This window comes from Diospyros lotus, chromosome 10 (assembly GCF_014633365.1).
Source record: "Diospyros lotus cultivar Yz01 chromosome 10, ASM1463336v1, whole genome shotgun sequence".
NCBI lineage: Eukaryota > Viridiplantae > Streptophyta > Magnoliopsida > Ericales > Ebenaceae > Diospyros > Diospyros lotus.
Window position 1 is genome coordinate 2,808,422 of NC_068347.1, and position 17,801 is coordinate 2,826,222.

General features: G+C 31.1%; 1 protein-coding gene across 2 annotated transcripts; it reads left to right on the plus strand.

Annotated features, from left to right (window-relative positions):
* Positions 1-11,113: 11,113 nt before the first annotated feature.
* Positions 11,114-14,078, plus strand: LOC127812277 (E3 ubiquitin-protein ligase RMA1H1-like). 2 transcript variants are annotated; one of them, XM_052352676.1, is made up of 2 exons: positions 11,114-11,306; positions 13,009-14,078. In XM_052352676.1, the coding sequence occupies exon 2, from the start codon at positions 13,039-13,041 to the stop codon at positions 13,828-13,830; it is 792 nt and encodes a 263-aa protein (XP_052208636.1). In that variant the 5' UTR covers positions 11,114-11,306; positions 13,009-13,038; the 3' UTR covers positions 13,831-14,078. The 2 variants fall into 2 exon arrangements, with proteins under 2 accessions (XP_052208636.1, XP_052208637.1); XM_052352677.1 differs by lacking the exon at positions 11,114-11,306 and adding an exon at positions 11,321-12,044.
* The last annotated feature ends 3,723 nt before the right edge of the window (positions 14,079-17,801 follow it).

Genomic DNA, 17,801 nt, shown 5'->3' on the forward strand with positions numbered 1-17,801 from the left:
ATAAAAATTCAACTGGGCCTAACAAAAAGGGCCACTAGCCAAGCTTATGAACTCATGGGTCGAGCCGAGCCGAGCCCTTAAATAATTCGGGTCGGGTTGAAGAACGAAATAAACAAATCAAAGTAGAAGAAGTTTCTAGAGAGGATAGACTTTGTGTACCGGCACCGTCAGTGCGGGGGCGGCGCCCATCCGCAGCGCATACCGACGACGTTAAGAAGATAATCAGATAATAATATGGGCAACAGACACGTGTCCGGTCCTTCATGAGCTTGCTTGCTTGCTCGCCGTCTTCTAGAAGCCTCGCCCAATTCCAACTAAAATATCACATTGCCGCCTACACAAATTAATTTAAATTCAAGTCAATTTTGTTCATTAATTTATTTATAATGAATTGTTAAAGAAGTTATTGTATTTTAATTTAAGGGTCAAATTAATTATTATATTTTTAAAAAGTTAAATAAATTATTATATTTTAAAAATAAATTTTAATCTAATCCGAATCAAAAATATTAGTTTAGTCCAAGATCAAATCATGTAGATTCACTCTTCGTTTCAAAAATAACAATTTTTATTTCTTGATTCGAATAAAAAGTCATGTGGTTGTATATGAAGTTGAATTATTTTATTAAATTAAAATTTAAATATTAAATTATTATTAATTTTATTTGGATCTATATATATATATTTAAATTTATGTTAAATAGAGACAAAATTAATTTGTTACCCCAATTTAGATTGAACTAGGTTGAATCAATCTGTGTTGGTTCAATCTAATTTGTTAGGTAATTGGTCTAGTCTTCAATTTTTAAATAAAAGTTTTTTTTTTTTTTTATCTCGATTGACTGCACACTCCAAGCCAAATTGATTATAGTACTTTAAAAATAGTTAAATTATAATTGTGTGTGATGTTTTGAATCTAGATTTGGGGGTAAATCATACAAAAGATCACTAAACCTTAGTGTGTTTTTATTTTAGTCACTAAACTTTAATTCTTTTCAATGTGATCACAAAAGTTTAAAAAATTTTGCAATGTGGTCACATATAAGATTTTTCAACCGCTTTATAGTCAAAGTGGGCGACGTGGCGCTGATGTGGCAAATAATAAAAATATTGTGCAATAATATTTTAATATAATATTATTATATTGACACATGGCACAATTTGATTGGTTGTAATTGCACAATGATTTTTTTTATTTGCCACATCAGTTGAAAAATCTTATATGTGACCATATTACAAAACTTTTTAAACTTTTGTGATCACATTGAAAAAAATTAAAGTTTTGTGATCAAAATAAAAAACACACCAAAATTTAGTGATTTTTTGTGTGATTTACGCCTAGATTTGGAATTGGATATGGGCATTTTAGATTGTATACTTAATCAAAACTTGACATTAATAGGATTAAAATATCAAAAATGAGATCTACTATAATGGTTAGAATGTCGTTAGATTTGAAAGTGTAATGAATTATTTGATACTTTTTTTAAGTACAATAATTGATTTGACCTTGACTTTGAAGGTATTTTATTTGATCATTTTTAAAATATATAGTAACTAGTATAGTAATTTGTTTGACATTTCACCAATTAATTTAATTAACAAAAATAAAACAAACAAATTCTAGTTTCAATTTAAAAAAAAATCTATTTAGCTAAAAAATTAATTCTGAAATTAGAAATTACACATATTAAATTAATTCTAAAATTATTTTAAATAGAACTAAATACAAATAAAATAAAAAGTTAAAATAAAATTATATTAAAAAGTACTTAGACTTATATTAAAATTATTTTTTTTATTAGTTCAGGGACAAAAAAAAGTATCATTAAGCCCAAAAAACAATGGCAAAGATAGTAGGGGAATTTTAAGACTTGAGGATAAAATTTATTTTCAAAATTTACTTATTTTATTAAAATTTAATTTAGAATGATTAAATTCTAAAACTTTTTTTTCATTTCAATTTAAAAATTAAAAACTAAAAATAAAATTTATAACATTCATTCATTACCAACAACGTAACGGTCCTAATAGCATTTTCGACGTGTCGACATCAATATTATATAAAAAAGAATAAATAAATAATAATAATATAAGTATTGGTAATGATACAATAAATTAATAAGGTGATGTGCTGGCACTGAATGGTGGGTGACTGGGTCTTTGGCATCGATGATCAGTGTCACTGTCAGTAGTCAGAGGCATCTACGGTCAGGATTCGGGGGTGAAAAAGAAGCACACGGTAAGGAGAGGAGAGCCCACTGTATCAAATCTGGCCAATTGTTCCCGCTGAATCTACTGTCTCTGCACCACTGCAAAATGGCAAAATGGCCCATTGGCCAATTTTTTTTTTTTTTAATTTCTTGATAAAATAATTCTCATAAAATAAGGTAAAAATAAAAAATTATAATAATTTTATATAAAATTAATAATTATTAATTTTATTATAAAAAAATTATTATTAATTTTGGGTAAATTTATTATGAACCATTGTTAATTTTAAATAAGATTATTATGAACTATTTGAATTTTATGATAATATATTAGTTTTAAGGGTTATTTGTGAGATTTAGTTATTAATTAAATACATATAACAATACTAGAAGTGTTTTGCAAGCAAGACTTGGTGATGGGTATTGTCTAGCAATGACTAGGCCCGATGAAGATTCAGTTTGAATCATGAATTGAACCAAAATTGTTATTTTAAAAATTGAACTGAAGTCATTTTTTTGGTTTTAATTTAAAAATTAGAATTAGAATAAAAAAAAATTACGATTTAGTTTTAATTCCTAAAAATAAGGAATCAGAACCGAAATAAGAATCGGTTCAAATCGTTAAAACATAAATTAAATAAATATAAAATATATAATATAATGCACAATAATTAATACTTTAAAAAATAATCTCAATTAAGATAAGTGAGTTACAAATTCAAATAGTAAGTGAACTATGTGACATTTGATTCATTTAAATCTCAAAAGAATACGTAACCAATTTAATTTATATAAATTAAGTTTAATTTTATTTTCTTTTTATTAAATTAGTTCAAACTAGAATCAAAATTGTTGAGAATTAGAATCGAACTGTCAAGGAACAAGAATCGAAACAATCTACAGACAATTCGATTCCGAATGCGTGGTCAGGCCTAGCAATGACATGTCCCACACTAATTAAAATGAAATAATCCTTACAATTATTGCCCTATTCTTTTATGGCCATGTGAATTATTTTTTAAAAATAATAAAGTCATCATTATTATTTAATATTTTTGATGATATTAAAAGTTGACCACTAATATATTTTGTAAAAAAGGAACGTTAGAGATGACAAAAACCTTGACCAAGCTTCTTAGGTGTTAGTGGATTACAAAAACAATTTGTTAAGACTACTCTGAAACTGATTAAAAAAATCACTTCAATACTTAAATTAAACATAGAACGATAGAGAAAGAGAAAGAGAAAAAGAAAAGGCTAAAGAACTAAAATAACTTAAATTTGATATTCATAATGGTTGAATGTTTGCCTGATTGAGAGCTCTCATGTAACCATGAGTAGATAATATTTAACCTAGAATTAGCACTCCTTATTCAACAATATCTAAGAGTTATTATTTTAAAAGAATTTAAGGTGTGTTTGATAGCATGAAAAATATCATATTCAAAAAATTAAATTCTATTTTTGGTGTTTGACACACTATATTTTTCATGTAATTGAATTCCGTGATATAATCATTAAAGTATATTTTTGTCTATTTTCCATGAAAAATTCCATCTAGAGAGAATAATTTTTGTTTTCCATGCAAGTTAAAAAATGTTTTCCCATCCGACTAATTGCTATCAAACACACCTTTAGAAGGATTTAAATTACCCTCGCAAACCATCTCATAAGATTTAGGAGATAGATCTTATCCCACAAATCCCAAGATATTGATGGATAATTAGATTGGAGGAATTCAATCTTGAGTCGGACTAGTCTTTTTGGAAGTCCATCAAAGTTTTTCTTTTTAGATAGTATTTGTTAATCAAGATATAGATCGGAAAAGATATGATACGAGAAGTATTCTAGACTTTTATCATTTTTAATGTATTTATTAAACTGAACTGACGACTATTGAAAAAGAAATTACATGACTTCTTATTTGACATTTTTCAGATATGCTTTTCTCTCTTCTTCCAGATCCAGATGAGTATATCTTGAATCTTATATATAAGAAAAAATAATACATATGTCTTCAAGTGTATTTCAAAAAATTTAACAAATAGTTTGATAAAAATCTTGAAATTCTTTTCAACTTTATCTTGATCATTCCATATTTTGATTTGAAAAACATTTAAACTTTATCTTGATATAACCTTATTTTATTTATTTTAATAAATACTACTTTACGGTGTTGAAAGATCTCTCGTGAAGTATCAAACTCGAAACTAAAACCAAGCGACTCTTAACTTATGAGCCGAGATCGAGCTTAGACGAGACCCATAAGTGATTCTCATGTATCATCATTTTTTTTTATGACTATACGACAATCTAAAAAGTCAATTGTTAGAAAAAAATAAAAAACAAGAGAAAAAGCCAACAACCAAAAATTTGGCATTAAGAAGATACGAACATTAAAAAATGTAAAATTTTAAAATGATGAAGTTATTTGATTCTAAAATGTAATATGATATGATTTAAAATATTTTATTTGTGTTTGGGATTGTCGGTTGTTACTTAAGTTAATGTCAATTAGGATTAAATTAAATTATTGTTATTCACCCAATGCTTGTTTGTGAGGCTAAGTTTCGAACTTCATTGCTCACATTGCCGCCTACACAAATTAATTTAAATTCAAGTCAATTTTGTTCATTAATTTATTTATAATGAATTGTTAAAGAAGTTGTTGAATTTTAATTTAAGGGTCAAATTAATTATTATATTTTTAAAAAGTTAAATAAATTATTATATTTTAAAAATAAATTTTAATCTAAACCGAATAAAAAATATTAGTTTAGTCCAAGATCAAATCATGTAGATTCACTCTTCGTTTCAAAAATAACAATTTTTATTTCTTGATTCGAATAAAAAGTCATGTGGTTGTATATGAAGTTGAATTATTTTATTAAATTAAAATTTAAATATTAAATTATTATTAATTTTATTTGGATCTATATATATATATATATTTAAATTTATGTTAAATAGAGACAAAATTAATTTGTTACCCCAATTTAGATTGAACTAGGTTGAATCAATCTGTGTTGGTTCAATCTAATTTGTTAGGTAATTGGTCTAGTCTTCAATTTTTAAATAAAAGTTTTTTTTTTTTTTTATCTCGATTGACTGCACACTCCAAGCCAAATTGGTTATAGTACTTTAAAAATAGTTAAATTATAATTGTGTGTGATGTTTTGAATCTAGATTTGGGGGTAAATCATACAAAAGATTACTAAATCTTAGTGTGTTTTTCATTTTAGTCACTAAACTTTAATTCTTTTCAATGTGATCACAAAAGTTTAAAAATTTTTACAATGTGATCACATATAAGATTTTTCAACCGCTTTATAGTCAAAGTGGACGACGTGGTGCTGATGTGGCAAATAATAAAATTATTGTGTAATAATATTTTAATATAATATTATTATATTGACACGTGACATAATTTGATTGGTTGTAATTGCACAATGATTTTTTTTATTGAAAACTTGACATTAATAGGATTGTATACTTAATCAAATTTAGTGATCTTTTGTGTGATTCATGCCTAGATTTGGAGTTGGATATGGGCATTTTAGATTGTATACTTAATCAAAACTTGACATTAATAGAATTAAAATATCAAAAATGAGATCTACTATAATGGTTAGAATGTCGTTAGATTTGAAAGTGTAATGAATTATTTGATACTCTTTTTTAAGTACAATAATTGATTTGACTTTGACTTTGAAGGTATTTTATTTGATCATTTTTAAAATATATAGTAACTAGTATAGTAATTTGTTTTACATTTCACCAATTAATTTAATTAACAAAAATATATCAAACAAATTCTAGTTTCAATTTAAAAAAAAATCTATTTAGCTAAAAAATTAATTCTGAAATTAGAAATTACATATATTAAATTAATTCTAAAATTATTTTAAATAGAACTAAATACAAATAAAATAAAAAATTAAAATAAAATTATATTAAAAAGTACTTATACTTATATTAAAATTATTTTTTTATTAGTTCAGAGACGAAAAAATTGCATTAAGCCCAAAAAAACAATGGCAAAGATAGTAGGGGAATATTTTTGCCCACAAATAAATTTTAAGACTTGAGGATAAAATTTATTTTCAAAATTTACTTATTTTATTAAAATTTAATTTAGAATGATTAAATTCTAAAACTTTTTTTTCATTTCAATTTAAAAATTAAAAACTAAAAATAAAATTTATAACATTCATTCATTACCAACAACGTAACGGTCCTAATAGCATTTTCGACGTGTCGACATCAATATTATATAAAAAAGAATAAATAATAATAATAATATAAGTATTGGTAATGATCAATAAATTAATAAGGTGATGTGCTGGCACTGAATGGTGGGTGACTGGGTCTTTGGCATCGATGATCACTGTCACTGTCAGTAGTCAGAGGCATCTACGGTCAGGATTCGGGGGTGAAAAAGAAGCACACGGTAAGGAGAGGAGAGCCCACTGTATCAAATCAAATCTGGCCGATTGTTCCTTCTGAATCTACTGTAAAATATCATTATAATATATCATTATATGACTGCATTACAAGTAAATATTTAAATAATATTTTGAATAATTAATTATTTCCACCGATCGAATTATCCTTTGGGAGGTCCTTAAAGTAAGTTTTATATTCTTGTATATACCAATGTATTTAATTATTCAATCAAATACATTGAAAAAGATATGATATCAGAAATATTTTAGATTTTTATTTTTTTTAATGTATTTGTTAAACTTATCTGGCGACCATTGAAAAAGAAGTCATGTGACTTCTTATATGACATTTTTTAAATATACTTTTCTCTCTTCTTCCATATCCAGATGAGTATCTCTTGAATCTTATACATAAGAAAAATAATACATATGTCCTCAAGTGCATTTTAAAAAATTTAACAAATAGTTTGATAAAAATCTTGAAATTCTTTTTAACTTTATCTTGATCATTCCATATTTTGATTTGAAAAACATTCAAACTTTATCTTAATATAACCTTATTTTACTTATTTTAATAAATACTACTTTACAGTGCTAAAAGATCTCTCCTGAAGTATCAAATTCGAAACCAAAAGCAAGCGACTCTTAACTTGTGAGTCGAGATCGAGCTTAGACGAGACCCATAATTGATTCTCAAGTATCATCAATTTTTTTTATGGTTAAACGACAGTTTGAAAAGTCAATTGTTAAAAAAAAAATAAAAAATAAGAGAAAAACTCAACAACCCAAAAATTGGCATTAAGAAGATACGAACATTAAAAAATGTAAAATTTTAAAATCATGAAGTTATTTGATTCTAAAATGTAATATGATATGATTTAAAATATTTTATTTGTGTTTGGGATTGTCGGTAGTTGCTTAAGTTAATGTCAATTAGGATTAAATTAATGTTATTCGCCCAATGCTTGTTTGTGAGGCTAAGTTTCGAACTTCTTTGCTCATGTTATAATAATTTATATATATATATATATATATATATATCAATCGGGTTTGGTTCATGAACCCAGAACCGAACAGATCTCCACTTGATTCAATTCTTTAAAACTCAGGACCAAATTGATCTATTGAAAAAATCGAATCAAACTCCCGGGTCTACCCATACCCATAGACACCCCTAGTTTAGATTACTTTTTTTTCAATCTTAAACCTTACTTTAGGGCTAAACTAAGGGTTTTTTTCTTTAATAATTTCCTTAAAAGGATTTTTTTTTTCAAAAAATATGAAAATTTCTGAAAATACAAAAAATTATGTTTGATAGCTTTTTGTTTCTCCATATAGATATTATTTTTTATTTTCTTATATTTTTTCTTTCACTCACGGGGTCTTTTTCTAGTAAGGTAGTGTTTGTTAAAATGAATAAAATAAAATTGCATTAAGATAAGATTTGAATATTTTTCGAATCAAGATATGAAATGATCAAGATGAAACTGGAAACATTTCAAGATTTTTATCAAACTGTTTGTTAAATTTTTTCAAATACACTGAATGATATATACGTTATTTTTTCTTATTTGTAAAATCTAAAATATACTTATATCGAAGGAGAAAAGAGAGAGATAAGTATATTTGAAAAATGATAAATAAAAAATCATATGACTTATTTTTTAATAATTGACAGATAAGTTTAACAAACACAGTAAAAATAAGAAAAAATTATTTTTTTTATATATTTTATCTTTGTTAATTTATATATTGATTAACAAACACTACACTATATCGAGACTCGTCGTGCAAATCCCACAAATGAGATTTGCAAGCGATGTACAGGGGCAGATGCATGCGTGGGGTAGCTCACAATTAATTTTTTTAATATAAAAATTAATTTTTTAATATAAAAATTAATAAATTTTACTAATAATTCAATCAAAAAAGAATTCCAACCCACTCCAAAATTTGAAATGTGTAATTTTATACCTCAAAAAAAAAATTTACCCTTCTCCTACATAGATTTTTGGATCCGTCCCCGGCGATGTATAATTTTTTTTGTTTTCTTTTCTTCTTAAAATAATGAAAACGAAATAGAAAAAAATTAAAAAAAAAGGATGAATCTAGAAGGGGCCGAATTAGTCAAATTTGAGAATGAAGAATAAGATGATGAAGAAATAATTTCCACAAGTTGAGGTTGGAAAAATGTATATATATAAAGGCTGGAGATTCCAAGACCTGGTCAAAAGCAACTAGCAGGTTAGAAACTTAGCATATGCGTCACTTTCTTCACATCACATGGCCAGAAAGATTATGAATTTAGTCACGATTAAATTGGATTTGAAATAGTATAGAATTGAAGTCAAATTCACAAGCTAAGCTAAGGTACTATAACTCACAAAAATAGTGATTAGTTGTTGAAGCAACTTTAATTATAGTGATTAGTTGTTGAAGCAACTTTAATTAAGTCGGTTGGCTTTTCTCTATCCCATCTAATTCCATTGTTTTCCATTAATTATCTCGACGATGAATTAAAACACATAGAGGTGTGCAATCGATCTAAGACCAATTGAACTAAAAATCCAAAACTATCATTTTAAGATTGAAGATCACATTGCTATGATTTAGTCTTAGACCAAATCAAAGTTTTCAGTACGATCTTAATTCAATTTTTTGATCAAAACTAAAATTTGCACACCCTTAAGAGACGGGTGCACACTTCAGTCAAAACTATGCCTTCGTTGTGTTACACTCGGTAATCTAGAGTTTTATTGTTATTAACTTACTATTAGATTTTTAAAAAAAAAATCATTTTGGTCTCAGGGTCACTTGTAACAACCCGCTCGAACGATAGGAAGATCCGAAACAACTTATCTTGATGGGCCTACACGAACTTCCCAGGAGGGTCATCCATCCCTAGATTACCCCAGGTCAAGTACGCTTAACTTGGGAGTTCTTTTGCCAACATTCAACCCAAAAGGTATCAAAACTGGTGTTGTTTCATTTTTTACACTATCCTCGATATATACTAACTTTTTTGGGCTCTCGGGGTATTACATTCTCCCCCCCTTAAGCACATGACGTCCTCGTCATGCGACCTTACAACCGATCCCAGATCTCCCCTCGATGCATGACCGATGTGAGATTTGCCTAAGGTGCCTACACGCACCCCCATAGGGGCCTACACACACCCTCCTTGGGACTCAGCCTCCTCGCTAAGGTTTGCCCCACCACCGCGTTCAGAGGCTCGGGGGTCAGCTCTGATACCACTTGTAACGACCCGCTCGAGCGATAGGAAGATCCAAAACAACTTATCCTGATGGGCCTACACGAACTTCCCAGGAGGGTCACCCATCCCTGGATTATCCCAGGTCAAGCACGTTTAACTTGGGAGTTCTTTGCCAACATTCAACCCAAAAAGTATCCAACTAGTGTTGTTTCTTTTCTTACACTATCTTCGATATATACTAATTTATCTGTCTCTCCGGTATTACATCACTTTTACTAAAAAAGAGTACAATAATACAAAAAAATAAAGTATTATTATTAACTAATCAAGATTTATTAAATAAATGTCAACTCGTTCACTAATTTAGAATTAATTAAACCTTTTTGCTATTTGTATTTCATATTAAATATAAAAAAATAATTAATTTTAAATTAATAAAATGAGTTAGACATCTAGATTACATAAAAATCGAAGCAGAAATCGGATAGATATGAAACAAAACAGATATAATCAAGTATAAATATAAGCATAAATTCTATTATTCGTGGATTATAATTTATTAATTAAAAAAAGTAATAAATTAAAAAAATAAAATAATCAAACATAAGTTTAAAAACATGACAAGACTTTCGTTTTAGGCTTAAAAATTTTGACCTAGACATAGAAAAAATTTCTCTCTAAGTTCTCCTTAGATAGAAAGGTGTTTTTGATTTTCATATTTTTTAATAATATTATGAAAGTACTTTAAAAGTTTTTAAAATTATAGAAATAGTCTAAAAATAATTTTTTTTTTGTCTCTAACCTCTTTCTAAATAAAATGTATTTCTGATTTTTAATATTTTTTTAAAATTACGAAATGATCATAAAATATTTTTAAGATTATAAAATAATTTTAAAATATATCTTTAATATTTCTTGACATTTTAATACCTAAAACGTTTCGAAAATCAGAAACAACGCCTTTAAAGTGTTTCCGAGGATCATAGTTAGACAACATAGGATCGATAACCTTAAAACGAAAAGAATATAAATTAAAAATAAATAAATTAAGAGAGCCACATGACGGCCCCCTGGCCCACGTCTGGTACACAGAGAGAGGCATTGGATATTTATCTTTAAATAAATTAATTAAGAGAGCCATATGACGGCCGCCTGGCCCACGTCTGGTACACAGAGAGAGGCATTGGATGTTTATCTCTCTCTCTCTCTCTCTCTCTATCTCTCTCTATAAAATCATCTCTATATATACGCACGCATCATCTCCCCCGTTTCTGTAAACGCGTGTTCTTCAATTCACGTTCCCTTTCTTCTTCACTTTCTCTCTGCTCTCTGCAGTTCCTCTCCTCATTATCCTGTCTCAGCTTTGGATTTCTCCATCCGCCATTGAAGCTCTGCTGCTATAGCTTCCTATAATATCAAGACCGAGTTGAATCGGTATGTATTTTCACCCAGCTACACATGCGTGTTCCTTTTGTTTCCTCTCTCTGGATCTCGAAACGAAGTTAGGGTTCTAATGTTGTAAAGGTCGTGGATCTTTCGCTTTTATCGTTATCTGTTGCAGAGCGAGTTGGTTATCGGATTCGTAGTTCTAGGAAGCGAAGATTTCGATTTGGCCTTATCTGCCGAGGATTTGATTTCAATTATTTAGGGAAAACTTGTCGTTTTCTTTATACCGGATTCAATTTCTGTTCATGCTTGTTGCTGATGCCCTAGTTTTCTCTCGCTTTTCTTTTCTGCGGAATCTCGGCGGTCTCTCTTTGCCCCTGAGAGAAGATCTTCTTGTGTGTAAAGTTCAAAGTGATTATTTCTAATCACTGCCTAAGAGAGACCTTTTCTTCTTTAGTCCCTAAATCTTGCTATTTTATTGTCATGACAATGAAACTGGGGCTCTTAGATGCCCCTGAAAGCACCTGAATTAGCTTATTTAAATCCAGGGATTTCTTAGTTGCTTCGATGTTTTAGTAAATTACGATTTTCTTTTTCCCTTCAAAATTATCAAAACAATAATCTCGTTTCTTTCACAGTTTCTGGTGCTGTTGGTTTTATCTATTTACTAGTTCAAGATCGTTTGGTATTATAGGTTGCTGAGAGTTTCTTAATGAATGAACTGAGACAGATGGGTGGGAAGGATCTATTTAGGAGACTAGGATTGTTCTTTGAAATTTGATCATGGTATGAAGGTTTCAGATTCTAACAACTTAATTTCCAGATTTTGGTTTTAGTTTAATATTTAAGCTTTCTGCAAATGAGAAATCCTTTTTTTCTTTTATCCAATTTCGGTAACTAGAATGGTAAATAGAATTTTGTTCCAATGTTGTGTTGTTTTTCTTCTCACCTGATGAGCATATGTTGCTTGATTTAGGCCAAGCCATTTCTAAAATGAGTGGAAGTTATTTTAGACCTAAAATTATCAGCTTGCTGATATGTATGTGTATATATGCACGTACACGCCTATTTGGTAAACACCACCCATTGTTTATGGTGATGGATCAAATAAATGATGCCAATGTCTTTTAGAAGCATCTTTATGATCTGTTCAATTAATGCGTAGACTTAAATGCCCATATGATGCAATTACGGGTCAACATTCTTCTAGAAAATATTGGGCCAAGCCCATTAGGAGTTGATTGGTGGTTGGAACTTGGATGGTAGGGGCGAGTTGGGCAGACAAAGCTTCTGAGCGGAGTCCACTTTCAAGTTGCTTGGATTCTTTTATTTTGGAGTTTATGTTTCACCTAAGTCTGAGCGGACCTACCAAAGTTGCCATCCTTTTCTCTTTATTGAAAGATTAATTGTAAATTGTAATAGGAGCTAGTGTCTGTATTTAGAGTTTCCTAGTTTGTCTTTCTTGTCCTCAAATAGGACCATGTGATAATAACAACATGCCAAGCCTTTTATACCACTATGTAGGCTGAATTCAAGGTTGTTTGATCCAGCGGGCGTTACTCTGACCGTCAGCTACCTAACGTGACCCTTTTCTTCTATCCTGGCTTGGGACCAACGATGGATAAGATTTTACAGACGGTGTTAAATAGGGCCATGTGATAGGAAAGAGGATATGGTGAATGGGGTTATTTTAACTATTTCATACTTTTCAAATCTGGAACCTAAACTTGTTTTTCCTCTATTTTTACAGGAAGAACAATACAAATTGAAGTAGACAGAGATGGTCATGGAGCAGTTTTTGCCTCAGGCCGTGATGCAAAACAACTTGAATGAAGAAAATGGGGTATCATTGGAGAAGTGGAAATCTGCCCCACCAGCCACAATGGATGGATCCGAAAATAATTCTTCCCGTGGTTTCGACTGCAATATTTGCCTAGACTCCGTGCAGGAGCCGGTGGTCACACTTTGCGGACACCTTTACTGCTGGCCCTGCATTTACAAATGGATTAATTTCCAACGTTTCTATGCCGAAAACTCCAACCAGCAACAGCCACAATGCCCTGTATGCAAAGCTGAGGTCTCACAAAGAACCTTAATCCCACTTTATGGCCCGGGCCAAACTGCCAAACGCTCTGATGGCAAAGCCCCACATCTTGGTATAGTTGTCCCGCAAAGGCCTCCCAGCCCCACTTGCGGGGTCCATGCCCGGGTAACAACTGCAACCACAAGGACATCACATCCATCCGAGCAACTTCACAGACACAGTTATCCTCAACAGCCTCCGGCATACCACTCTCAACCTAGCAACTACAATCGGGCAGCCGCCCTCGGCCTTGGTGGCACGATAACAACAGATGCATTTCACCCTATGGTTGGCATGGTCGGGGAGATGGCTTACACAAGATTGTTTGGGAACTCGGGAACAACTTTTTACGCTTACCCGAACTCGTATCACAATGCTGGAAGCAGTAGTCCTAGGGTAAGAAGGCAGGTAATGAAGGTCGATGAGTCGCTAAGCAGAGTTTGTTTTTTCCTCTGCTGTTGCATGGTTTTGTGCCTTCTCTTGTTCTAATCGCGGCCTGTTCTTCTCACCCATTGTACACTACTACACCACATAATAGGACTACAAGCATACCACAGATTAGGCACATCCAGCCAGATGTAATAGATGGCAGAGCTCTTGCATCTCTGTGCTGATATGTAGGAATCCACTGAACCTGTACTGGAGATTGTAGTAAAACTTTTGGATTTGATTGAGGCTTGTTAGTTCATAGATGGGCTTTGCTTTAATGTAAGATGATTACTTATTTGTGATTGGTAGGCCTTGAGTTTTGAGTCATGAAAATAGTTTAATCTCCAATGTATAACACCAAATTTGATTGAATTTTGGTGTGAAACAGTAGTTTACACCAAATTTTTTAACATTAAATTTTTGTTCACTCCAACCTGTTCTAGCATTAAATTAGTGCAAAAAACATCTTTAAAAAATATTTCATAAATGATTGTTTAATTAATGTTAATTAATTTATTTAACTTAAAATATTATTATTAAAAATAATTAGTCATATTTTATAAAAAAATGTAATAATTACTCATAATTTTTTTAATTTTTTTTTATAAAATATGTTGTTCTAATTAATTTTTTAACTAATTTTTAATTAATTATTTTCACTTAATTTTTATCAAACTAATTGTTTGTCCATCTAATTATTTATCCATCTCATTTTTTCAACTAATATTTTAAATCAAACTAATTATTTTTTTATAAATATTTTTTCACTTAATATTTCAACTAATTTTCTCATACCTTCTTTTATCCATATATTTTTTCTCACTTATTTCACAACTAACTTTGTCCTATAAATGAATTTGTAAAAAAGGGTTCATGAGCAATAATTTCAAGAAAAAAGTAGATCATTAAATTCATTTGACTAGTATTTTGGTGGCTGTGGAGAAAGTGGAGATGACCTTTTAAATTTTTAAATGATAGTTTAGAATTAAGTATAGAAAATATTTTATTTTTAAGCCATGTTATTTTTTTATTTTAATTTTTTTCTAATTTCATCATGCATTTTAATTTAAGCTAATAGAAATGTTATTGTTTTCTTTATTATATTATTGAGTTTTTGCATTAAAAATATTATCTTTCTATCAAATAATTATTGAAATAAAAAATTTCCATATACATAAAAAAGTTAGTTTATTTTATATTAATATGATATTTGTAATATATATTAAATATTTTAAAATATATTCAATATTATACTCATTTTATAGATCTTAATAAAATATTTTCATAGATATATATTTTTTTATAACTATTAATCAAAATATATAAATATAATAAAAGTAATAAAAGACATAAATAAAATAATTTGGTGTTATACTACTTAACAATACCAAATTTATTTTTAATTTTTGTAGTAATACATCAATTTCATATTATATTATTTATTCAACACCAAATTAGTGTATTCATTTAGAGTATATTTTGACACCAAATTGGTGTTTGGCGCCAATTTGGTCTTCCATCGGATATACTCTCATTAGAGTGTATTTTGACACTAAATTGGTGTTGGACGTCAATTTGGTGCTCTGTTAGAGATGCTCTCTTGAGCAAGATAGGACTCTCATCTCATCTTCGCAAAGCTAGGAGACTCTTACATGATGGTAAATTTTAGTGGGTTGGTCCTGCCCTTCATGGTTGGGCAAAGCTAGGAGACTCTTATATGATGGTAAATTTTTGTGGGTTGGTCCTGCCCTTCATGGTTGGGCAAAGCTAGGAGACTCTTATATGATGGTAAATTTTTGTGGGTTGGTCCTGCCCTTCATGGTTGGAGAGATGCCAAGTGCTTTATTTGCTTCCATGAAGGATTTGCGTTAGAACTTGCAATCCAGGGGTTGGATAAACTTGGAATCTCCATCAACAATAGGGGCCGTAGGTGTCCATTTCAGTGGGCTTGTCATCTCTTTTTTTCTCCCTAGATAATGGGTCACTAGTGGTGGTGGGACAGGATGGCGACACCGTGCGTGGGGGCGAATGGTCCTTCGCTGTTTGGCTGACTCATCTTTCTTACATGACAAGTGACATCTCCAGCTAGAGAGCCATGGCATGTAGCCAAAATTGTCACATCCAGGTCTTTGCTAGAATCGCCTGTTTCCCGCGCGAATTCTACGGGCTTGACGGCCTATCGAACGGCTCACATAAAAAATTGAAAAGATGATTTTGTCTTTATCTACTTTATAATTTTATAAAGTGGGCCACTATCTCTTCTCTCTATCCGTTTCTCCTGTCATGATCGCCACCTCGCCTCGCCTCGCCTCCGTTGCCTTTTTGCCATGGCTGTCTCATCTCGCCTCGCTTCACCGACAGTCGATGCAGCGACTATCGGCGAGGGCGAGGCGGCCATGGCAGAGAGGCGACGGAGACGAGGCGAGACGACAACAACGAGGCGCGAGGCGGCCATGACAGGGGAGACCCACAGAGCAGAGATGAATTCATGGGAGGGGGAGGGAGAGAGAAAGCAGGACATGAGGAAAAAATTGACTTTTTATCTCTTTTCGATAAGTCTGTTAGTAAGCTTGTCGGGCTGGGCTTTCTAGCATTTCAACCCCCCCCCCCCCCCCCCCCACGCGGGGGGGTCAGAAGTTGGCATTTGCCAGGCCATCATCGGTTCCTCCATATAATATTTTAGGGTACCTGTCCTTGTATGTACTCTGATTTCAATGTTTCGTAATGGCCTTATAGGGCACTTCAAATATCGATACTTTAGAGAGCGCAGTACAACTCGATGGGGACGCTTTGATATGAGTTAGATGGTCATTTGGATATTCTTTAGTTATGGTTAATATTTGTTAAACTAAAGTCTAATCTTAGAATCGCCTCAACATCTTTACTAATAGTAAGCTTATAACTAGAAATTATACACAAATTTAATAATTCTCTTTTTGCAATTTTCAATCATTGTCTATGAAATGTATAGTGAGACACATGTAATTAATTCTTTAAATTAAAGTTCAAGTATTAATGGTGAGACAAACCCAACGGAAGGTTTTCAAAACCTCCATCAACTTTGTCCTCTCATTAATATAAATGTTACGAAATTGAATAAAAAATAAATCACAATCAAATTATTAATCACAGATAAACATAAAATTTAATTTGAAAAACTCAAATAAAAAAAAATTACGAGTAGAAAGAATAAAATATCACTGTTGCGAAAAATCAACTACAAAACAAATGGGTTAGTGCAATCAAACCAAACTAGATTTAACGAAAACTAAGAACACGAAGAACAGAAAGAAAAACTCACTGTTTCGACAACAATGGTAGTCATGAAGACTGCTCAAAGGCTCAGATTTGTAAAAACTGTTCACCACTTTGGTAACGCCAACGGATATGAACCATAAGCCACAACAAAGCCCCAAACCATAAGTCCAGAAAACCCCAACAACTCTCGGTCGAACTCAACGAAACCATCTCTCACCCAAACGATCAAAGCCACACACAGTAGGTTACTACAGAAGGTAGATCAGTCACAAAGACGGAGGGTAGAAAGCACAAAGCCAAGAGAGAAAGCTTACCTGAGAACGGATGATCAAAACCCCCTAAATAAGACACACGACTTGCCAACAAATTAGCCAAGATCAACAAGGAAAGATGCAGCCTCTCAACATGGAAAGAGGCATCAGACTGAGATGGAAACAAAGGCATGGAAGATTAGCTACAAAAGGAAACCATGAAGGAAGCAATCGGCCAAGCAAGGGGAGAGACTAAGGTTCGGCCGTGAGAGAGGGGAACACCAATAGAGGGTCGCACAAAATAGGCCTTATATATGTAGGCTTTTGGGCTTAGAATAATGAGCTTCTCCCATTTGAGCAAATGGGTCGAGGCCCATTTCTACTCCAAAGTAGAATAGGGCTTGTGGCCCAACTTCTAAAATGGGCTGCCTAAAAATGGTGACGGACTTGGGGTTTTCAATGTCGGGCTGAAGCCTATAAAGATAAAATCCACCAGAAAAATCGTCATCACCTTAGGCCTCA